This window comes from Meles meles, chromosome 4 (assembly GCF_922984935.1).
Source record: "Meles meles chromosome 4, mMelMel3.1 paternal haplotype, whole genome shotgun sequence".
Classification (NCBI taxonomy): domain Eukaryota; kingdom Metazoa; phylum Chordata; class Mammalia; order Carnivora; family Mustelidae; genus Meles; species Meles meles.
In genome coordinates, this window is record NC_060069.1 from 110884400 (window position 1) to 110910342 (window position 25943).

Here is a 25943-nt window from a genome sequence, read left to right on the forward strand (position 1 = left end):
GTCAGGGGTGGGAGGTTGGGGGAACAGGTGGTGGGTAATAGGGAGGGCACGTTTTGCATGAGCACTGGGTGTTGTGCAATAACAATGAATACTGTTACGCTGAAAAAAATAAATAAAATGAAAAAAAAAAAAAAACAGGGGACTGACTCTTGTGTTCTAAGACTGTCTTAAAACAGTCCTCAGCATGGTCTCTTGATTAGATTTTCAAATGGGATGTGACAGAGTAGGGAGCAAAAGGGAAGGCCTAAAATGAGTGGTTTTGTGTTTTGTTTTTCAGTTAAGAAAAAAGAGAGCTCTTCAGTGAGATCCAATAATTAGCCTTTGTCCCTGCAATTTCAAGTACTTGGGAGGCTTTTATTTGAGCAGGAAAGCCATGTCTGTTTTGGCTTGACTTACAGTGAGGCAATAGCTTCCTTTCAAAAGTTCTCAGAAAGTGTAACAGATAGAACTAGAATGGAAGGTGGGAAGGGAATGAGGTATGAGGAATGAATACAGTTCAAATAACAAGGTGGGCATTTTAAACAATAGAGCATATGTGATGACCAGAAGCAAGCGTCAGGAGGGAAATTGGAAATGAAATAACATAAGTCAAAATAGTTTATTTAAAAGTCAGAACTTTAACTTTCAGAGTATATATGTATCAGATAAAATTAATAGGCTCTACATAAAATAGGAACATAGAGAACCAATGAAGACAGACTGATAGTGAGTGCGAGTAAAAAAAAAAGGAAGAAGAAGAAGAAGGGATTCTGTTGGTAATAACTGCTCTAATTCCCTCCCAGTCACTGCTGTAGTAAAGAAGAAAAAACAAACAAACAAAAAACTGACTTTCTTACCAGCATCTGAATCTGTTAATTAGCAACATAATTTGGGCCTGATGTTCATTGTCCCAGTAATGGCTTTCCTACATTAACTCTCAGTATAGGCAAGCAAGCATGAGGTATGGAAACGTCTTATGCAAATTCTAAGGTTTTAGGATATTTGAACTGAAAGTGTACAGCTATTGATGAATTAAAAAGAAAATCAAGCATAAAACCTCTAGTCAACAGACAGAATTATAGACAAAGGTAAAGAGGTAATAAGAGTGAGTGATTTTGTGTATAGACTTGACTGGTTAACTAGCATGCAATTATGGGACCTATTTCCAGTTTGTCCTTTGTAAAAATAATTGGTATGTGCCACATAAAAATCTGTTTTAATAAATGGGCTCCTCAAGATACAGAAGAATGATAGTGTGGAATGGCAGCATAATTTAGCATAGTGAACACTAGATGTGGACATTAGCAGCAGGATTTCTTATGACACATTATACATAGAATGACTGCTCAGTCTGGATAAGCAGTGTAAAAGGTAAATGGGGTGACAGCTTGTAGGGTTGTGGGTACAAATGAGCTAATTAATTAGCCTGCACTTCTGCATTAACAGTGTCTCACAGAATGCTACCAAGATAGGAAGACAGAAAGAGCTAGCTCTTAAAGGAAGCATACATCCAGACAATGGACGACTTACTGAGTGCAACTCAATGGGCTAAGAGATAATTGGAGTCTTCTTAAGAAAAGAGCATGTATAAAGTAATCTGTCCATGTCATACTCAGAGCTGTTTTGCTAAAATATATGTTTATTATACAGCAAATGATATAATTTGTTATGAAATTCTCAAATAGTGGTAAATCAATTATAGCAAGGAGGACGATCTGCGTTTATTCTCAAACTTGTAGACTGGATTCACTGGAAACATTAAAATGACAGAGCCTATGTTAAACTCCAGGGATTTTGTTTAAATTTTTTTTTTAATTTTTTATTTATTTGAGAGGGAGACAGGGTGAGAGAGCATGAGAGGGGAGGTCAGAGGGAGAAGCAGACTCCCCATGGAGCTGGGAGCCTGATGTGGGACTCAATCCCAGGAGTTTGGGATCATGACCTGAGCTGAAGGCAGTCGCTCAACCAACTGAGCCACCCAGGTGAGTTTGACCTAATTGTTCTGGGTTGGAGTCTGTCAACGGGGATTTTTAACATTTTTTTTTTAAGTGTCTGAAATAATTTTAATATGTAACCAAGACTGAGAACTACTACTCTATTTTATTCTGTCCTCTCTACCAATAATGAATGATATACAACCCTCACTACATGTCAAAATCACTTGCGAAGTTTTAAAAACAAATCACATTTTGATCAAATTAAGACCCTAGTTTTGAAAATATTCAAAATTATTAAGTTATTAAAAAGACATGTAACAATTAGCAATATGCTTCATGTACCACACTTAGCACTAAGGAAAGAAATAAAAGATTGCTTCTTGTTATAAATAAAGGTAAGTTTATTGAAAAGGATTTATGATTCCAAAGTGATTTGTAATTGGGTAATGAATATATTATTGTATATTAAATGTTGTCTCTTGACCAAGGGCTATTCACATGGAGTATTTGAAAAATGGGGAAAATTTTTTGGGAAACTATATTAAGATCAATTATTATTTTGTTGAATTACATATAATAGAAAAACAGAATGATAAAGTACAGAGGGATTGAGAGATAAACAGATCTGATTTTGCCCACTAGTTTGTTCTGCAACTTTGGGAAAGTTATTTAATTTTAGATTTATATACTGGGAAAATAATGTTTTCTCAAATGGTCACACAATCTTGTTGTGGTTATCAAACAATTCAATCAAATAAGATAATGATATCCACATGCTTTGAAATAGATCAAGATTTTAAATATCCTAGTACACTTTGTAGGTCAACTGTTTTAGTAACAACTATCTAAGTTGACCTTAAGCTCAACTCTGCCCACCTGAGAAACACATTTTCAGGACTTGGGTGGAATGATGGGAGTCTGAATGACAGAATCTGTATGTAATGCCTTCTCAAATGATAATTTATTGACATAAACATAGTGGGATGTATGTGAGTTTATTGATTTTGTAAAGATATAACTACAATTTTTCTACAGATGTGAGTATATGATTTACTGAGCTTTAAAGAGTTTTTCAGAATTTGGGCAAGAGGCCTACACAAATACATATGACCGGGGCGCCTGGGTGGCTCAGTGGATTAAGCCTCTGCCTTCGGCTCAGGTCATGATCCCAGGGTCCTGGGATCGAGCCCCACATCGAGCTCTCTGCTCCGCAGGGAGCCTGCTTCCTCCTCTCTCCCTGCCTGCCTCTCTGCCTACTTGTGATTTCTCTCTGTCAAATAAATAAAATATTAAAAAAAAAAATACATATGACCACTCCAATTCATTGGCAAAGGTGTTTTTCCCTTGAATGGAATTTCTGTTTGAGAAAGACATAGAAGCATTTTCTCCAACGAATTGCCCCTTGGGTTCCTATGAGACTGTAGTTCCATACCTTGGAATTCTATATGTAAAACCAATCTTCAGAAAGAGATAAGACAGTATGTAAGTGATGGATCACTAAACACTAAATTCTACACCTGAAACTGATATTACACGGTATGTTAACTAACTGGAATTTAAATAACTAAAAAGAAAAAGACAAGACAAATTAAATTAGGGAGATAAAAATATGAGAAAGTTTTAGCTATAATGATATAACAGTATATATATATTCAATTCTGTGTATGTATATTATATATTATATACATAATATATATATTATATATACATAATATATATATAATATACATACACAGAATTTATTGACAAGAAAATTGTGAAATACTATTGAGAAGTGCCTTCTTTCGTATTAATAGGGAATAAGGAGATCAATTCAATAAGGTATCCTTTTCAATTCTAAGAAAAAGTAGATGAGGCAATTAGAAAAAGTAGGTGTGTTTAGCAGAAAAAGAAAGATAACTATGGAGACATTTATAGGTGTTAAAAAGAAACAACAGGCCGTATATAGAGTCACTTTTGCTAAGCCCCATCAAGACTTACCAGCTAACCTAACTACAGTTTGTGCCCCTCAGAGTACTAGAATTTTAAACCAGTCAGTCTGGGGATTCCTGATTAGCATCAGTGATGCAATCTGCATGATAAGACCCCCTCACCCTTCCCTCTAAGGGAAGGTATAGTTGCCTGAAACAATCCTTTCTTTCCTTTGCTAATAACTCCATTGTTCTACCTCATTTCTGATTGTGAAAGTCTTCCATTTTATAGAACTCTTCTAAGCACCCTTTTGCTTGTTAGATGGGATCCTGTCTAATTGACGAATATATTATTAAAGCCAATGACGTCTTCAAATTTACTTCATTGAATTTTTGTTCTTTAGCATGGGTTACAGTTTGTTTGTTAGTTTTAATTTGCTTGCTTTAATTTAGGAAATTCTTTTACATATCTAAAAAGTTGTATAATAAAAATCAGCATTTCCTTACTGTAACCTTCCCATGCCCATTTTTCATCTCCAGTTATAACCTTTTCAACATTTTTTTCACTTTTTCTAGAGTTCCTTGAACTTCCTATATACTTTGCTTATGCTGTTATTTTATGATTCTTCCAGTGTAGAGATAATACAAACTTTTTGTATGAGAATGAAATAATTTCATATATATTTCATACTATCCTTTGCTTCCATTCATTTTTTTAGCAGTACATTCTTGAAACTTTTTACTTCCCTTGTTATTTGATCACCATTACATATGATATATGTATATATATATGATATATGGGTGTGTGTGTGTGTGTGTGTATATGATATATGGGTGTATATATATGTGTGTGTATATATATACATATATACATATATATATACACACATATATATCACCCATGGATGATATCACCCATATATACATATATGTATATCATCACCCATCATATATATACACATATATATGTATATATGGGTGATATCATCCTGCCAGAAGCAATAGTGGATGAAGCTATGGTCTACTGCTCAATGGCTATGCCAGAGGTCCTTTACTGCCCTGCCTCTGTGCTTAACTGGGCTATTGCTCAGGATACCTAACATCCCCTTGCACCCCATTTCAAGTTAGGTAGCTTATTTCAGCAGTTCTGTAAGCTACTTAATACTGCTTCAGTAAATTAATTTTTTCTTTGCTAAATTATTCATTTATGGAATGCTTTGCATTTGGAATATCCCTTGCCGCCTTGCATGAGATTTTGTTTATTTGTTGTTTTAAGATATAAATAATAGTAGTTATTTCTCAAAAAAATTTAAAATGAAGTTTCTTTCATCTTCAGTCTCTCATTTCTAGCTGACTGCACAGACCTTATTTTACAGAGAAGCTCAGGCTTGGCCTTTCAAAAAATGAAAAGAGAAAATTATCAATCGTTCAGTCCTTATAATAGCTCAGTTAGGATATAATAAGAGTCCAGGTGAAAGATTACAGAATAGAGAACTGAAAGACAGAACTTTTGAGGATGGGGGAGAAAAAGGAAGGCAGAGGAAAAGGAAAAGATCAGCTGTAAAGAGTGAAATAAACTAGGGGAGTATGGTTCATGAAAGCCAAGAATACAGATAATTTTAAGAATGAAGAAGAGGTCACAAGTAATAATTCCCAGAATTTTTATATAAGATGCTGGAGGAAATTATAGCATTTAGTGACAAACATATCCTCTGTTATCTTCAAGAAAGAAATTTTAAAAAGAAATGTGGGACCAGAAGTTGGACTGCAAAAAACATTTGCAGTATATTATATAGAGTAGTGTAGGGAATAATCTTGCTATTATGAAAATAATAAATGTGACAGCATGGTGTGGTCAGGCAGAATCATACCTAATCCCAATTCTATCATTTACTTTTGACGTTGGGCAAATCAATTAACCTTTAACCCTCTAGATCTTAATGAACTCATCAATAAATCTTGAAGAATTGTATCTACTACAAACCATAGTTGTTACACGTTCAATAAACATTAATCTCTCCCTCCTTAAATGGGATTTCTGATAGGACTTGTGATCTAGAATGAATTTTTTTATAAGATAAACTAGTGCATTTTATGGCCAGATTTTGGTGGGGGAGGGGAGTTGTGAGAGGATAGATGCAGTGAAGAGAAAGGAAAAAAGGAATGTGGTAATTGATGTAGCAAAGTGGGTTGTGAGAAATTTTTGAATCCGTCAAAAACTAAGCGAAACTGCTCTGTAAAGAACAGAGCTGTTTCCTTATAATGCAGGGGAGGACAAATTGGTAAAGACACGGGGTATGTGTGAGGTGACAAAAATAAATTTAAGGAGGCTCGTGTTAAATGACTTCCATCTCAGAAATTTAAGAAATTATGCCAATTTTTAGTATGAAAGGGTAGGGTTAGAAATAGATGCATAAAAATACGAAAAAAATTTTGCCATAAATGATTCATGGGATGGAGATGAATTGGAGCAATGGTGAGGGCAGAACCATTCTAAAGAAAACAATATAATGTAGTAGTACAGTCTACTGTACTTTTTAACTAATTTTTAACTAATTTTAAGTTTTTTAAGTATCTTTTAGTAGTGTAGACTCATCTATTTCATGGTACAATATTGTAGCAATAGATAATTGGAAGATGTAATAAAATGTTTATTGGTTCTAGAACACACTTTGGACGCTGATTTGTTGAATAAGTTCTTAGCTGCAATTTCCTTTTCTGAAATTTAATTGTTTTTTTTTTAAAGATTTTATTTATTTATTTGACAGAGAGAGATCACAAGTAGGCAGAGAGGCAGGCAGAGAGAGTGAGAGGGAAGCAGGCTCCCTGCCGAGCAGAGAGCCTGATTCGGGACTCGATCCCAGGACCCTGAGATCATGACCTGAGCCGAAGGCAGCGGCTTAAACCACTGAGCCACCCAGGCGCCCCTGAAATTTAATTGTTTTTGATAAAAGTTAAATATGCAATAGTTTGAAAGAGGATCTGAAAATTGAAGGTTGTTCTTAAATAGTTTCTTAGATGGTAAAAAAGAAATCTAATTTTTGAGTCACTCATATTTATCCATAAAATATGTGTAAGCAAGAGTATTAGGAAGTATAAAATTCAAGAGTTCTATTTCACTGCCTTACTTCCAGTTATAATATGCATTTTCAATTGGTAGATCTCTGGAGAAGATAAATATGGAAAGAGAAATTCCAATTTCTCTGTAATTAACACATTAAATAACATAACATTATCGAGGCGCCTGGGTGGCTCAGTGGGTTAAGCTGCTGCCTTCAGCTCAGGTCATGATCTCAGGGTTCTGGGATCGAGTCCCGCATCGGCCTCTCTGCTCAGCAGGGGGCCTGCTTCCCTCTCTCTCTCTGCCTGCCTCTCTGCCTACTTGTGATCTCTTTCTGTCAAGTAAATAAATAAAAATCTAAGAAAAAAAAAAACATTATCACATAAAATAACACAATGTAATCATCTGCCTATAGGTTGTCTTTCAAATATTGCTGATAATTAGTGTGGGTACAAATGGAAAGAACTAGGGAGTCTTTTGAGTTCAGTGGAGAAAGGGAAACCCTCCTACACTGTTGGTAGGAATGCAAGCTGGTGCAGCCACTCTGGAAAACAGTATAGAGGTTCCTCAAAAAGTTGAAAATAGAGCTACCCTACAACCCAGCAATCACACTACTGGGTATTTATCCTAAAATTACAAATGTAGTGATCCAAAGGCACACATACACCCAAATGTTTATAGCAGTAATGTCCACAATAGCCAAACTAGGTAAAGAACCTAGATGTCCATCAACAATCAACAGATGAATGGATAAAGGAGACGATGTGATATATATCACATCGTCTCCTTTACCCATTTTTCTGTTGAATGCATGTACACACACACACACACACACACACACACACACACACACACACTAGAATACTATGCAGCCATCAGAAAACCCCGAAATCTTGCCATTTGCAACAACATGGGTGGAACTAGAGGGTATTAGGCTAAGCGAAATAAGTCAATCAGAGAAAGACAATTATCATATGATCTCTCTGATATGAGGAATTTGAGAGTCAGGCCATGGGGTTATAGGTGGAAGGGAGGGCAAAAATGAAACAAGATTGGACCAGGTAGGGAGACAAACCATAAGAGACTCTTAATCTCAGGAAACAAACTGAGGGCTGCTGGAGGGGGGTGGGGAGTAAGGGCAGGGTGGCTGGGTGATGGACATTAGGGAAGGTATGTGCCATGGTGAGTGCTGTGAATTGTGTAAGACTGATGATTCACAGACCTGTACCCCCGAAGCAAATAATACATTATATGCTAATAAAAGAAAATGGGCCCTTATCTCTTTCTCTGCTTGTCCCTTATCTTTAACCTTTTCAGATAAATATATTCATACTATTCAAATTTTGTTATTTTTGAAGAGAGCTGCTCCTAACTGGAAAAGCGCCACTGACTAGTGAATATAAAGACCAACCAAATTTTCGATATGAATTGTGCTTTCCTTTATTGTACTTTTTTATTGTTTCATGTTTTCAAGTCTTTTGCCTTTTTTGTTCCTTAGTCATGGCCTTGCAATAAGAATTTAAAAAAAAAACTTTCTTCAGATACTGTCATTAAATCACTTAGATGTAAAAGCATATTTTCAGCTACTTAGCTCTGTAACGTTCATTTTACAACATTTCCTGGTCCAGGTGTATAAATAAAGGAAACAGGTGGTGGAATATTTTGTTCCATTTTACACCCTATCTTCTGATTCTTGAACCTTGAATCTTAGAGTAATTCTGCTTGATTAGGGGGAAAGATAAAAGGCAGGTGAATATACCCTTTACTACATTGGTATCTTCTAAATTAGCAGTCTTGAAGAAGGCATTCATTATCCAATGTTCTGGCTTGTTTCTGTTCTGTAGATGCTGCTCAGATTTGACTGCCAGAGTGGTCAGAGTCTGTAACATTCTAGGAGCCTTTGAATTCACACCTTTTAGTTATTTAGAATATGTGATTTCATGAAATAACATGACTCTGGGATCTGCTTGGTAAAGATAATCTGAGGAAAAGAGGATGCTAAATAAGTTTGAAGCTCAAGGTAAAGTTGTATTGGTTTTAAGCCCATTTTTAACAGAAGCATTAGAGTTAGTGATAACTGTCGGTGTTTTGCATGATTTTATACCTCTTTTCATTGTGCTTGTGTCACCAGCAATTATTCTCATTAAACAAATGGCAATTTGATGAACCAAAAGGTATATCACTTTTGTTTTAACTACCATTTATTTGCCTATAAGTGGAAATGATTACTCACCCATATTTCTTATTAAATGAATATATTTCTTCTTTTATTAATTAACTGCTCACTTTGTCTGGTTATTGTTTTGTATTTTAGCATTTTTCTTATCAAAGTGTATGAGCTTTTTATGAACATCGAACTTGTCAACCCCTTGTCTACTCTTTTCCTTGCAATGATTTCCCATGGTATGTTCCAATGATATAAATTTCAAAGTTATGTTATAGAATTATCAAAATTTTCATTTTGAATTTTTCTATTGTTTTGTTAGAATATTTCCCTAAGTACAGAAATTTCATAAACATTATGTAGACATTTAGACTTTAATCTTTTAACTCTTTAAAATTCAATTTTATTTTCATGAGTGTCTTTAAATTCCCTTAAAGCTTAATTTGCTGGAAAGCAATTATGCTTCTTTTGCTTCAGTGCCATCTTTCTCACAGGTTACGTGCTTATATGTAGCAAAACCAGCTATTCGCTGAGTCTTCTAACTTTTCTTCTGAATATGGTAGCAAATAATTTATATATAGTAACATTGATTTATAGTAACATGTTTATATATAGTAAGGAAGCCTTTAAATTTCCAATCTAGATCAACTTGTGGAAATATAATTTTGTTCTCTGATTACTTATATTTTTCATTTTCCAGGACATGCTTCTGTCTTCTTGTTACTGGGCATTGTTGAGAATAGGGTTGTTCCATTCCTCACTCCCACCTAACCTCAGGAAGAAATAAATACTGAGGGTTTCATAAGTCACTGAGAGTGCTGAATTTTCCCTTATATCTGCAGTTCTTAAATCAAGTCTCTTTTGGTTTTGTTGTTTGTGAATTTTTATTTATTTTTTCCTAGTGGATTTTTAAAATTCTATTATAGATGATACATTTTTAACATTTCCTTTTTTGTTTGTTGTTGGCATATAGAAATACAAGTGATTTTTGTATATGATCTTGTATCCAAAAACCTTGCTAAGTCTACTGGTTTATTGGTAGATTCCTTAAGATTATCTACATAATCACGTCATCTGCAAATAATGACAGTTCCTTTTCTTCCAATCCTTTTTTTTTTTTTAGATATTATTGCACTGGGCTAAAACCTCAGGTACTATTTTCCCCAAACACGCAATTAGGTTGAAAGAATTTTATAGTGGATACCTGTATATTCACAGTCTAGATTATACCCAGCTTGCCATAGATGTATTCTATCACACATCTATCTATCCTTCTATCAATCCATCAATCCATCCTTTTTTTCTTTTTGTGATGTATCAAAGTAGTTACAGGCAACAGTATTTCTCCCCTAAATACTATAAAGTGCATATAATTAGCAGCTTTTAAAATTATTTATTTATACATACATATATGCATACATGAAGTCTTCTAGCCTTACTGCAGGAGCTGAGGATGTGGTACACAGGAGAAGTAGAATGGCATAGTGGCAAGTACACTAGGCATGCTGAAAGGATACCTGGAATCTAGTATCTGGTATGTTAATTTCCCACTAAATAAATTTACATAATCCTTTGTCCAAATTCTATATGAAACACAACGGTTGTGTGATAATATATTATCCTTTTCTCTCCATTTTTCTTTTCCTTTAGGTATAATTAATTTATTTAGTTTTTCCTAACTTTATTTTTATTCTCACAGGAAAATAATTATACAATATTGGATAGAATTTGTCATTTAAGTCACTCTCTCAACCAATGCAGGAGTTTGAACAATAACCCCTCTCACAGCTTGTCCATCTGCTAGTGGCTATTATTCCCCATGAAGGGCTCATACCCCCACAACTCTGAATAATGTAACTAGTAAGAAAGCCTTTCTCCATAAATGCCCTGTTAAATTAAATATCCTGATAATGGGACAAGTCAAATCTGGTGTAGCTGACTTTAATCATTTTAATATGCATTAGTGAATTTAAAAGAATCTAGGAAAATATGCTGGACCTACATGGTTCTTGAATAAGAAAGCCATTCAAATTATATTTTAGTGCCACAGAGCAAAAGAAAGGTGATTACCTTTAAAAAAAAAAAAAGGCAATTAAAATGTGTACATCTCCAGGTGAAATTGTATTGAGTGATTTATGTAATACATTAAAAATATAAATGTATGAAGTTAATTTATTTTCTAATTAAACATCTACTTTTGATTTAAATTTCAGGGCCTCAAGAGTCACTTCTACCTCCAGGCTGACAGATCATGCAGAAATGAATACAAATCATTACTATAACTTTAATCTTATATCTCTGAGACATTGTTACATTTAAATATGTCTCAAATAATTTAAAATGCATGTCTCAAGATAGCAGATAAAACACACTGTAAAGTTCTATATAATGCCTTTCAATCTGTTAAATAAAATCTGTTTCATTTTCTGGTTGAGACCATTAATTCTGCATAAGAATGGGATGGGTTTAAGAACCAGACTCTGGACAAAGAAATGCGCATATGTCAAGATATGAGCATGTTTACTTATGGCACCTGAGAATAGCTAAGTCATCTGGAATGTTTCACAGCTCTAGAAGAAGCTGTGACCCTCGTGACAGTTTGTTGCTCTGAGATTTAGGAGTAAGTTTCTAACCAGTAACACATAATCATATACATTCCAAGAGGTAGAGTTGTTTGTTTCTCATCATGTCAGGTTAGATTTCTTGGTCAACATGAAAGAGTCTAAATGTGACTTGAGGCAATAAAACAATTGAAACTTCTAACCTATGACTGAACTCCACAAGGTAAAGAGAAAAGATATAGCAGATAATGTGGTGGCAGAAGGAGAACACAGGGCAAATCAATTAGAGAGATTCAGAATTCAGTTGTAATGCACAGCACACAGGAAAATTTCAAACACATTTTAAAGGCCAAGTAGCATTACTGTTCAGCACACTCCAACTGTTTATGCTTAGAAAACAAATATATTTCTTACTGGGCCCAAGTCCTTTCATCTCCCAACATAATTATAACCATTTTTGCTTGGATAAAAGAAATTGGAAGGAGGCATAGCCACACATTTAGTCCTCAGTAAATCTCTTAATCCCCTTTACACCTTGTGTAATACAATGTTTCTCAAAGCCCTAATTTGGGCCGAGAAAATGTAATCCTTACAAAACCTTGTAATGGGAGTGCATTAGTTTTCTATTGCTGCTGTAACATATTACCATAAATCTTGTATTTTATAAATTTATCATCTTAGAGTTCTGGAGGTCACAAGTATGAAATGGGTATTACTGGCTAATCAAGATTTTGGCAGGTCTGCATTCCTTCTGGAGACTCTAGGGAAGAATCAGTTTCTTCCCTTTTTCAGCTTTTAGAGGCCACCCACATTTTTTGGCATATGGTCTTTTCCAATTTTTAAACCGTGAAAAGAAGGACCAAATCATTTTGACTTATGCTTCTGTTGTCACTTCTTCTTTGCCTCTGCCTCTCCTGCCTCCGTCTTTCTCTTGTAAGGACTCTTCTGATTACATTGTGCCCAACAGATAATCCAGGATAATATCTTCATTTCAAAATTTTTTACAATCATGTCCCTTTGCCATGTAAGGTAACATAATCCTACATTCTCAGGATTAGGACATGAACATCTGTTCGGGGGGTCTATTATTTTGCTTTCACAAGGTGGTCTTTATTCTATTTATAAGAAACTGAGCCTCAGAGAATTGAAGTAACTTGTCACTCAGTCTTTCATTCTTGAAGCCAGAAGTCTGTGTGACTAACTCACCCATGTTCTTTCCATTATTTAATACTTGTACAAGGTGCTCTGGTCCAATCCTCTGTAAATTCTCTGTCTCTAGATTTTCCACATCATCCTTGGGCAAACATTAGAAGCTCTAGTGTCCCTGAAAGTTTATAATATAAGGAATAGTCAGGAAATGAGTCCAGGCATAAGGCTACCTATGACCAGCCATATTTTCTGTTAATTTTGCTGACCATAACTATGTTAAAGAGTGTTCAGAATATCTGATAGAATTATGGTAACTCTCAAATATACTGGCCCTTTTCCTATGGAATTCTCACAGGCAAGAGGGAGATAATATCAACATAAACATAATATGTGGTAAATTGAGATTTGGCTTTAATCTTTTGGAACAGGTAATGATTCACTTTTATCCCTATACATAAATAATATCTTAGGTCTCTGAGACATTGTTACATTTAAATATGTCTCAAATAATTTAAAGTGCATGTCTCAGGATAGCAGATAAAACACACTGTAGGGGCGCCTGGGTGGCTCAGTGGGTTAAGCCGCTGCCTTCAGCTCAGGTCATGATCTCAGGGTCCTGGGATCAAGCCCCGCATTGGGCTCTCTGCTCGGCAGGGAGCCTGCTTCCCTCTCTCTCTCTCTCTCTGCCTGCCTCTCTGCCTACTTGTGATCTCTCTCTGTCAAATAAATAAATAAAATATTAAAAAAAAACACACTGTAAAGTTCTATATAATGCCTATAAGTTCTATATAATGTGAAAGACATTAGATTACATAAACACAAAACAATAATTGTATTTCTCATTTCTTGGTTTCCTAAATGAGGATAACATTACTATTGAATTTATAATAAAGAAGCTGATTTGGCCAAATTATGGAATCATAAAATTCCTCTATGTCAAGAACATAAAATACAATTGTGGTGCCAGTTAATACTTACCTTGAACTGTAAGATTTACCAACAGTACCATATGATCAAGAAAAGAAAAGATGTATTTCTCCTAGCTAAATTGTGGGTTTCCATGATATTTAGTAAAATTTCAAAAATATCACAATGAATCCTAAACTTGACCTCCCATTTATTGATAATACTAAAATAAAACACAACTGCAAAGTGTAAGGGCACCTTACTTTTCAGGGAAGTACATTCTTTACATGTGTCTTTTGCTCAAGCTATTACCAGGGATGAATGAATCTGAAGAAATAAAAAAATATTTAGGAAAATATTTTGCTTTAACTGAAATATGTATTTTTTATAATTTATAAAGCCTGAAAATGGTGTTTTAAAGAATGAATTAGGGTGCCTGGGTGGCTCAGAGGGTTAAGCCTCTGCCTTTCGGCTCAGGTCATGATCTCAGGGTCCTAGGATCGAGCCCCACATCGGGCTCTCTGCTCGGCAGCGAGCCTGCTTTCCACCCTCTCTCTCTGCCTGCCTCTCAGCCTACTTGTGATCTCTCTCTGTCAAATAAATAAATAAAATCTTTAAAAAAAAAAAGAATGAATTAAAGGGGTGCCTGGTGGCTCAGTCAGTTAAGTGACTGTCTTTGGCTCAGGTCATGATCTCAGGGTCCTGGCATCAAGCCCTGCATCAAGCTTCACGTTGAGCGGGGAGCCTGCTTCTTCCTCTCCCTCTGCCTGCTGCTCTGCCTACTTGTGATCTCTCTGTCAAATAAATAAATAAAATCTTTTAAATTTTTTTTTAAAAGAATGAGTTATAGCTTTTATACATCATTTTGTACATCATCTTTATTGTAGTGGGACTAGAAGGAACATTTTCAAATTCAGGAAGAATATGACACCAATAATTGTTAAATGAATAATATGGCCATGTTAAGTAATATGATGGCTAGAGTTTCATTTTTTTTGTTGTTGTTATGTTTTTTTGGGATGGCTAGGGTTTTAAAAGGTGGTGATGTTTTAGAATATTCAGAGAATCTAATTAAATTAAGGTCTACCTGTACCTAATCAGTATGAACTGCTTTGGTTTCATTCAATCTTAGTTTTATCTTATGCTGATGAATCATTTCAGGAGAAAAAAAAATGGCATGGTACAGGAATCATCATCTCATAATAGGATGTATATTAGTTCTAGAGGATTAGCAAGTACATATTTTCCTCCTGTCAACTGATTTGAAGCACTGAACTCCTACCTTCCCCTGGATGTACTCTTGAGAATGAGCTATTCAAGGAAGTAGGTAGTTCACACAAAAGATTTAGAAATTGATTACCAATAGTAAATAAAAGGAAAAAAAAATAAGGCAGGATTTGACCATTTATTTCTGTTACTTAACTCCGAAATTTCTCCTTTCCCAATACCACTGTCCAACTTTCAATAAATATGTTGATTATGTTTACCTGGAAATAATATTTATAATAACAATAAAATAGGACCTTTTTCTTATGATAGGACCATCAACCATAAAGTCCAAATTATTACTGTTTCTCTTCTTTGATCATTCTAAGGAATGTCTATTGCATACATTAAAAAAAAATCTAACTCTTTTTTATACCAAATTATCATACATACACTAGACTCTATCATCTGTTTCAGCTCATGTCCTACCATTTGTCACCTGCCTCAGTATCTAGTCATATCAGCTTGCTTTCTCATACTCAGTAATAGCAACTCCCAGTACACTCAGTGCCTTTACTTTTCTCATTGCTCTGTCTGAAATGCTTTGCTCACAAGATACCTTCTCCTTGTCGAGGCCTGAATACTAGTCCTTCATAGAGTTTTCCCCCAATTTCACTATCTTGCATGGCCCTATCTCACCCCAGAATATCACTCCTTGCCACTCTGGTTTTCTTCATAACACCAAGTCTGGTTACATAATTTGCATAGTCCAGTGAAAAATAAAAACATGAAACCCCTTATTCAAAAACTAATAAGAATTTTAAGACAGTGCAGCAGAGCATTAAATGAAGTACATTGCCCTTCTAAGGGCAGGTTCCTACATGACAGCACAAGTTGCAAAGCCATGATGCTAGCCCTCTGTAACAATTACTACCATATAAAAGTAACCTCTTAATCATTGTGCTTGTTTAATCTGGCACCCTCTGAGAATATTTACTCTGTAGAGCTCAGATCAGAACTGTCATGTTGGAGCGCCTGGGTGGCTCAGTGGGTTAAGCCACTGCCTTCGGCTCGGGTCATGATCTCAGGATCCTGGGATCGAGTTCCGCATCGGGCTCTCTGCTCAGCGGAGAGCCTGCTTCCCTTCCTCTCTCTCTGCCTGCCTCTCTTGTGATTTCTCTCTGTCAAATAAATAAAATCTTTAAAAAAAAAAAAAAAAAGAACTGTCATGTTGATTGTTATGCTTCACATGTTTAGAACTGTCCCTGAGACATAGAAAACAAAAATTAAGTATTTCTTGAACAAGCAAATGAAAAGAGTCAGGCAGAGAAAGAAACTTCTATCTCACTCACCTTTTAGACTATTCAAGCCTTCAACAGATTGGGTGAGGCCCACCAACACTTGGGAAGGCAATCAGCTTTACTCAGGCTACTGATTCAAATGTTAATCTTATCCAGAAACACCCTCACAGACAAATCCAGAATCATGTTTAACCAAGCATCTAGGCCCTCTGTGATCCAGTTAAGTTGACACATAAAATTAACCATCATAAATCCACCCCTTGTCAGTTTGGCCCCCAAACACATCTCCTTAAGCTACACTTAATCTTCAAATAAAGATAACAAGGTCAGAGCATTGGCTGTAGACAGGCCAGCCATGGTGAGTAGAAGTCAATATTATTAAATCCATGCATAACTTCTACCCCTGCCACCACAACCACTTTGTTCATGAGCCCACTGAATAATAACAGAGGTGATTGGGAAAAAAATGTTGATCTATACCCACAGAACTGGTCATACTATCTCCGCTGGAGTGGAATTTTGCCTCAAGATGAATCACACCTCAATCTTACTCACATTTTTTTTAGATGATGTTTAGATGAGATTTTGGACTTCAGACTTTAGAGTTGATACTGATATGATTTAGGAAATTTTGAGATGTTGGGATAGAATAAATGTATTTTGCATGTGAGAAAGAGATGAGTTCTGGAGAACCATGAGCAGAATGTTATGGACTGAATTGTGTCCCCTCCAAAATTTATATGGTCAAGTCCAAACCCCCAATGTGTTAGTATTTGGAGATGGGGGACCTGGGGAAATAATTAGGTTTAGAAGAAGTAATGAGGGTGGGGTCCTTATAGGGATTAATGCCTTTACAAAAAGAAGAGAAACCAGAGCTTTCTCTCTGTCAAGTAAGGACACAGGTAGAAGTTTGTTATCTGCAAGCCAGGAAAAGAGCTCTCACCGGAATCTTACTGTGCTGGAAACCTGATCTCTATCAGTCTCCAGAACTGGAGAAAATAAACTTTTGCTGTTTAAGCCACAAAGTCAACTATGATAGTCATTGGCATGTTACTATGTGACTATGGCAAAATTTGAACTATAAGCTTTTTCTTATCAGATCAAATAGATTATTATTTGAACCAATCAGGGTGTTCATTTGTAGGATGTTTAAGAACCCTATACTTTTTATTTAATTTAATCTTAAGATAGTGAGTTGGGAAAATAAAACATCATTTTATATATTAAATAAATCATAGACCTAATTACAGGAGAGATCCTTGAAAGGCAGAGAAACAAGTTTCAGGAAGCCCTGGAAATTCACTTCTGACTAATTTACCCTCCCTGCTCATGTCAAGGCATAGTTATACAGCTTTCATCTCAGTAGGCATTTGGTTTAATCTTAAATTTCAATTACCCCTCTTTCACAAAAGGATTTCAACCAAGTTTTTGCAACTGAATAAATATTGTTAGAATTGAAGAAATCAAAATTTCTTAGAGAAGTCCTTATTTTCAGATACTACAAATTACTAAAAAGTTTTTTTATCTCTTCCTTTTTTCTCAAACTATAGCCCTCTAGTGTAATAGCTATGCTCTGTTCCTCTCCTATGACAAAGGAAGCATTCTATGTGAAATACATTGAAAGTAACCAGATAATAAAAATACATATTCTTAAAATATCTTATCTAGATGTTAACCTCAATTATGTAAATAACCAGTTCAAATTTACTAACAAAAATGTTGATAATATGTAACGCAATTTAATGAGTTGAAAACAGTGACTTGAAGGAAACCAGAGCTAAGGGTTAAACATTACAAGAGAAAAGTTAATCTGAATGTCCTGAATTAGTGTTACCTGCTTATTTGCTTCAGCAGATGCCAAGTTAAGAATGATTAAAAAAAAGGAGGGTCATGAAATTTGATTTATTAGATGTATGGTAAATCCATGCTTTGAAAATTTAGTGTTTGAAACAAGATGGGATTGGGAGGGAGACAAACCATAAATGACTCTTAATCTCACAAAACAAACTGGGGGTTGATGGGGGGAGGTGGGATTGGGAGAGGGGGAGTGGGCTATGGACATTGGGGAGGGGAGGCGAACCATAAGAGACTATGTACTCTGAAAAACAACCTGAGGGTTTTGAAGGGTCAGGGGTGGGAGGTTGGGGGAACAGGTGGTGGGTAATGGGGAGGGCACGTTTTGCATGGAGCACTGGGTGTTGTGCAAAAAGAATGAATACTGTTACACTGAAAAAATAAATAAAATGAAAAGGAGGGCAAAAAAAAAAAAAAAAAAAGAAACCAAAACTTCTAAAAAAGTATCAGAAATCTAACATCCTCTTCCAATGTACAAATGTGCTTATTCACTCATTTGAGATTTTTAGAAATCTCTGTTCATTTCTAATATCTGCATCAGCTTTTTACTCAGTCTCTTGGACCAAATCTACTTCTTTTTCTTATTGTCCTTTCCGTTACACATCTGCCACACCAATCTGCTGAAATGTAACCAGCATCACAGCACTAATCTCAATAACTTTCAGTAACACCCTATTACTTCCTGAGGCAGGTATAAATGTTTCTTAAATTTCAAAATATTCTGAAAACTACCCTTTTTTTTAACCTATCCAAACTCTACCTCCTCTTTTTATGCCAGTTATACCTCTAAACATATTATACATAATCTACTCATCACTTACCCTGTGTTACTCTGTCACATAGAATGACTTCCATTTTTTATTCTGAAAATCATTTTAATTTTCTTTCAAAATCTGACCTTCATCTTTAAGTCTGCTTTAGGATTTTCCTTTTATAAACTTCTATTTTACTTATTACCTATGTCATATTATTTAGAACTTGTTGTTTTCTAATTTTAAATTTTTAAATTCAAATATTTTTAATTTTAAATATTTTTCTCTTTTAAGTAATTTACAAGCTATTTGAAAGCAGTTGTAGATCTTTGACAAATAATCCTTTCATCCTACAGAGGTCTTCACGCACAAAACTTGGCAAACTTTTGCTTCATAGAAAATATTTCATCTTGGTTTAGGAACTAGGTAGTATAGAAAGACAAATAACAAAGGAAGTTTCTTCACTGGGCTGATAACTTAGGTGGAAGAAAGAATATGTATATAATAAGTTGTGTGATCATACTTGTGACAATTCTTAGACCAAATCCTTAAATAAGATTAGTTGCAGATAACAAAGATAAATATGCATAATGAAAAAAAAATTAAAAGAGCCATTCATGTTTTCTCTTTTTTTGTGTAGTCACTGGATTAATAATAATAATAATAATTATGAAATAATATTAGTAAAAATAATCATCCTAGTTTCCAGCAGAAAATATAACTCCATTCTCATCGAAATAAAAGTTATATAAAATACACAATCCTTGGGCAATTAATTATTAGTAGGAATATTAAACAAAGAAAATTCTAATTTTTTATATTAAATTTTACCTATTACATTTTTTGTAGTATTTAAAGATTAAGCTTATTTTAGTATATTTATTGGGAGCAAACCTGGCATTTTTTGAAACTACATAAACTTTTCTAAACCTGCTGGTCATTATTGCTGTGTGACCCCAATCACATTGGTAAAAGAAATGAGAGTGTTTAACATGAAAAGGAAAAAAAGAAGATGGTAATCATTTACAGGAATGTTTTATAAAAAATGAATTAGAGTTGTTAAATTTAGTTCAAAAATATGTAAAGGTGAAATTAAAATAAAAACTCAATTTTTTTAACTACAAAAAATGCATTTCTAATCACTGGAAGTATCTAAAAAATACAATAGTCTGTTATCTAATATGATGAGTTCACTGACTGAAAACATTTAAACAATGGTATTTTTACTTGTAAATTAAAACCTCAGACAATCTATAGGTTTGTGTTCAATGGTTGGTGAGAATAATAAGTGGTCACTTTCACTGAGGAGGTCAGAATTGAGCAAACAACTTACAAGACTTGGTGTTTTTAGAAACCTTTTCATATGTCACATTTGTTGACACTCACAATAATCTTTAGAAATAAAAGAAAATAAAGGTGAAAGAAAAACAAAAAGAGAGAGGAAAGACAGAAAGACAAGACAGACAGAAAGAAAGAGAGAAATTTTGCAGCTTTCCCAAAGGTACATAATTAGAAAGATGGAACTGAGATTTGGATACTGGTGGTCCAGCACCTGAGGCCCAATCCTTAACCTCTATTCTGCATACAAGGATATATGTATAAGATATGATAGGTAGAATGGAGACAAAACCAAAGATAATGAAGAGAAAGGTAATGAAGAATTCAATATAAAAGCAGACCCCAACTATTGGAAAGAATTGAGAAAAAAAAATTGTAAATTATACTGGAGCCAATTTACCAGTGTAGAGCAAGATGTCCTAGCACTGCAAATGTCAGAGTTGTTTATTATGATTAGGAGTTAAGCTGCTGTATTTTGGGTGTGAAACATATGGAGATTTTTCAGGAAAAGTGTCATGTATTAGTTATTCAGCTGGGAGTTAACAAAGACCAACATTCTGCTGGGAAAACTGTATCTTAAATAAAGCAAGACTGCATACCAGTGAGCTTTAAATGAAAGAAGGTAAAAGTCCTGCCAATTCCTCAGGTATGAGAACAATAAGAAACCAATATGACCCAAAAGTAAAAGCAAAATAAGAATGCTGACTTCCTGAATACTAACTGCCCTTGTCCATTGACACTTTGCTACTTTTACTTTTGTCAGAATTGATTTTCAACTGGTTTCTCTTTCAAGAAGTAACAATGCCCTTGGATAATCCTTGGGTTCTACATTAAAAGAGACTGCAAAATTAGACTGTAGATTTAAGTTCTAGTTCCAAGACTTGCTAGCTATGTGACTTTAGACGGGTTGAGGAACCTCTCTTGACCAAGTTCTTATGTTAAGTTCTTATCTCCTAGATGAGGAAGTTCATATAAATTATTTATATGAAGTGTTCAGCACACACTGAACATAATAACAATAATTATTATTTTCTTTTGACTTTTCTTAGTAAATGAATATTAATAAATGAAATTAATTAATTTCAAATTAATTATTAATTAATTAATTAAATGAATTTAATAAAATGAAAACTGATCCATGGATACATTTGATATTAAGGGAAAGATAGTGACAAAAATAAATTCTAAAACTAGGATTTCAGCCTCAGAATTTAAACATACATGTTAAAATACTACTTTTCTCCAGGTAGTAGTGTCTACTATAATCATACTCTTGAAAGACCAATGAATTTGCCTGATACTGTCTTTCTCTAAATGCTTAGCATAAATAATTTTACTTTGCTACTACCTCTCTGTGAAGTAGATATGAAATAGAAGATATTACATTTATTTTACAATTTATCATGTTTAAAGATTTATATCCAAGGTTCTAGAAAAATGAATGAAAGGAAAGAATCAGAATTCAAATCTTCATATTTTTAGTCCAGTATCTTTCTACCTGCCTGGAAACTTGTGAGTTTTGTCATGTCCAGTATGGACAAGACCAGTGGAAGATCCAGATAAACTCTGGAATTTTTACACAATTGGAAAAATTCCAGCAAAAATAGATCCATAATTTTCTCCCCAAAAGATAATTTAGGACTGTATGTAATAATTATTGTATTTATATTATTTTACTTGAGAAATATCAGCCCAAAGTGGGGAGATGGCATTGCTTCAGATTTAACACTACAGACTCAGGAATCAGACTACCTATATTTAAATACTGAACTCTGTTGCTTTAGGCAAGTTACTTAATCTATCTAAATCTTAGTGGCCATGTTCAAAACATGGGACTATATAATTTATAGAGGTGTTTTGAGGATATAAGTAAATGGTGACTATAAAGACCTTGACACTGAATAAGTTTTTAATACATATTAACCATTAATGATTAAATATTAACATATTTATTATCAAACACACTTATTCCAAAAAAAAAAAACAACTAAAGTATTATTTTAAGACTTTTATTAGTCTTCGCAATAAAGTTTGAAAAATGAAATTTTCAGGGTACCTGGATGGTGCAGTTGGCTGAGAACCAACTCTTGGTTTGAACTTAGGTCGTGATCTCAGAGCCACAATGAGCTCCACACTCAGATCAGAGTTTGCTTGAGACTCTCTCTCCCTTTACCCTACCTTTGTGCTCTCTCACTCTCTCTCTCAAATAAATAAATCTTTCAAAAATTGAAAGTAAAAATGAAATTTGCTTTTCAAAAAATGATATCTCACACCAGGGCTCATGTTTCTCTTATTGTATATTTCTTTCAGTGGATAAACTTTTAAGACAAAGAATTAACACTGTCACACAATTGAGAAAACACATTCAAAAGCTGCCTGTGGTCTTTATAGAGACATTGATGTATGTCAAAGGAAGGTCAGTGTTCTGCTGATCATATCTTTTGTTTAGATACTTGGTATATTTCTCCAGTAAGTACTTAAAATAAAAAATCAACACAAGCAACAGAAAAATGTTCTGAGGCTTTATAGGTATGATACTCAAAAGGAAAATCTCCCAGAAAGAATGATTTGTTCAATATGGAAGGAAGGGGAAAGTATAGACTTCTCATGGAATTAAGGAAAGCTATTAAGATATAATAGCAATGAGATCCTTCAATAATCACTTCAGTAGCAATTTTACTTCATTTACTTATTAAGTTAAAAAAAATAACAATTCAACCAATGGAGAGAATTATATTCTGATCTCTTAAGCAAAACTGTCTTTACCACATACAGTCAAAAGCAAATACTATGCAAATGATTGTATGGCTGCTCCCTAGAGGAGAAATAATTGGAGGTCAGTTTGTCTCATGAAGAGGTCCAATAAGAAGCCAATAATCTTTTAGGAGATGTGTCATTCAGGGGCCTTGCAAGATACTAACTAGACTAAAATGATCCCTGAGGAATTGGAGATAATGTAGTAATATTTTAACAATTCTCAAGGTGATTCCTAAGTGAAAGAAACATGGAGAGTGTTCCCTTAATCTCCTTAACATAGGAACTTCTTGAATGTGAATAGCTATGGACTAATGAAGAACCGTTATTTCTTGATGTCAAGAGATATCTAGAAAAAAAAGACTGAGGAGAGGTAAACCAGAAAGTTACTAATGGCTGTACCAACCCTGATAAAAATTTTATGTAATCTATGCACATTATTTAGTAAACTTGCACTCTAAATGGAATCAGCAAATTCATATGCTTGTTCATAATAATGTGTCAGATGGGGGAATGGCATTTTTTTCTTAGAAATCTGACAATTGCTTTATTTAAACCATTTAATTTAAATCTCATTTATAACCTAACATTCAGAGTTTGTAAATCACTGACATCAGCAAAAATAAACGAGCCAGGAGATTGTTTCTCTACATTAAGTAAGCTTGGCTGCCAAGCTTCAAATTTAGCTCTTTCAGAATCAAGGTGCAGACTATTCCAATCTCATTATGTCTTCCCCCCACCCCAAATGTCCTTAAAGTTGGAAAGTAAAATGAGACGGTTATGGACCTAAAAACTCAAATATGAGTTTGGTTTTTCAATAATATAAAAACATCTGTTAAAAATTACGTAACTCTGAAAAAAAATTACGTAACTCTGTTTTCCATATTTTCAATCTCAGTAAGTGGCACGTGTTAAAGCATAAATCCCATGTCCTGAGTGGCAAAAACAAGACAAAACAAAAACAAAACTTTAATGAGGCCATAGTAAAGCTAAAGAAGCACTGAGGGAGTTCTGCATACATCTCTCAATAATTTGGGAACCTTTCACACAAAGAGGGAAAACCCAAGAGGACACAGAAGAAAGTAAAAGCTTCAGGCAGGCTTGAAAATTAACTGATTACGGGAGCACTCTCTCCAATCCACAAAAATCTTCTGTCAGAAAAGAGGACTTACAATCTCAGATATTTGAAGGGAAAAATACTAAGCTATCTGACAACTAATCAATTTAGACACTGGGGTAACTTTTAACTAACCAGTGTGTAAAAATAATAATAACAAAAAATGGGGGAGCCTGGGTGGCTCAGTGGGTTAAACCTCTGCTTTCGGCCCAGGTCATGATCTCAGGGTCCTGGGATGGAGCCCCACATCAGATCTCTGCTCAGTGGGGAGCCTGCTTTCCCCCCTCTCTCTGCCTGCCTCTCTGCCTACTTCTGATCTCTTTTTCTCTGTAAATAAATAAATAAAATCTTTAAAAAAATGGTTCAAAAAAAACAAAAAATGATCAGTGACATTAAAACCTGCATACCATGTGGGGAAAGATTCAATAAACTTGTTACAAAAAAATAAAATAAAAAATAAAGCTTTGGGTAAGTAAAAAAAAAAAGTATCTGAAGTTGTTACATTATATTGTCCAACACGCCCAATTTTCAATAGCAACAATAAAAATTACAAGGCATAAAAGACACAAAAAAGTTGACCCATACTCAAGAAAAAAAGCAGTCAATTGAAAATGTCTCCAAATGGATCCATATTTTAGATTCAGCAGGCTTCATAGATGCTTTTTATAAATATATTAAAGGAATTGAAGAAAAATGTATCTAAGGAGTTAAAGAAAAATATGATTGTAGTGGTTTGTCAAAAGGACTTCTAGTAGAGAAACATAAACTGTATATAATAAAAGAAAATTTTAGAATTTAAATATGTAATAACTAAAATAATGGAAAAACATTGGCTAGATGGATTTAAAAGCAGAACAGAAATGTAAAGCACAAATCATTTAATTTAAAAGTAGATCAGAAGAAAAGATAGCTGTGCTCTTGTTGAGACATGTTGGCTGTCATTGCCTCTGTGCACATCTAAGTCCTAGGCTCTGTATCAGAAATGCTGTTCCTTTGGAAACTATAACCAGAGAAAAGATGGAGACGTTCTGGAAAAAGAACACTACTTTATATTGTCCTCTGTCTCTGCATATCACTACCTACAGTGGACCTCTTCCCGTGACGATATCCCTTTGGCACTCTGGTACTGGTATGGCCTTGAGTACAGGAGTCTTTCTCTTTGTCTTGTTGGCCCTCTTGGCTCTTGGCAACTTTCAATCTTATTTGAAACTTGTAAAGTCCATGTGTCTGGGGACATCACTGATCTACACAGACAAATTTGGACTTGTCTTCCCTCTCATGTATCATACCTAGAATGGGACCTAACACTTGATGTGGAACCTAGAGAAAGGCCTGAAGATTCCCCAGCTATACCAATCTGGAGTGGTTGTCTTGGTTCTTACTGGATTGTGCTCTGCAGGGCTGAAAGCCACGTTAAGAGCTGATGTTTCCATCAATGTCTTCCTATAAATGATTCATTGACCTAACTTCTTCTGCTACTCCCTTCTCTACTCAGGGCAAAGTTCTCCTGATTTATTCAGACCCTTTTGTGCTTGCACATCACCTTGGAACTCAGTAGTAGTAGAGTAGCTGATAGAACCATAGCAGTGGAAAAGAAACCACTTTCCCCTTGTTTTTAAAAATGGAATGACTCAAAAATTCTTTTTTCCTGCCCCAGCTTGCAGCTTACTCTGGGATTTAGGATTAAAATTTCTCCATATTTAGCATTGATTTGTGCTCATGGTCAGCTTTTGGCTCCTTGTCCTGAGACCATGGAAACAATGTCAGCTTTGTGACCTCTGCCATGGGGACTGGGAGTGGGGATTTGGGTGCCACTGCTTGTGGGTTGCTAGCTTATTCATTGTCAGACCCCAGGGTCTTCAGCACCCACATAGTATGGCTGAAAGAGAGGAGTGGAGGGAAATTAGCTTGTTCTAGCTAGAGGGAGATAAACAGGGTCAGGTGATTCTTGAAG

General features: G+C 34.7%; 1 protein-coding gene across 1 annotated transcript; it reads left to right on the forward strand.

Annotated features, from left to right (window-relative positions):
- Positions 1–935: 935 nt before the first annotated feature.
- Positions 936–25438, forward strand: LOC123940744 (succinate dehydrogenase cytochrome b560 subunit, mitochondrial-like). The gene is given in 2 exon segments (XM_046003681.1): positions 936–940; positions 24883–25438. Coding segments are annotated over 2 exon segments (561 nt in total).
- The last annotated feature ends 505 nt before the right edge of the window (positions 25439–25943 follow it).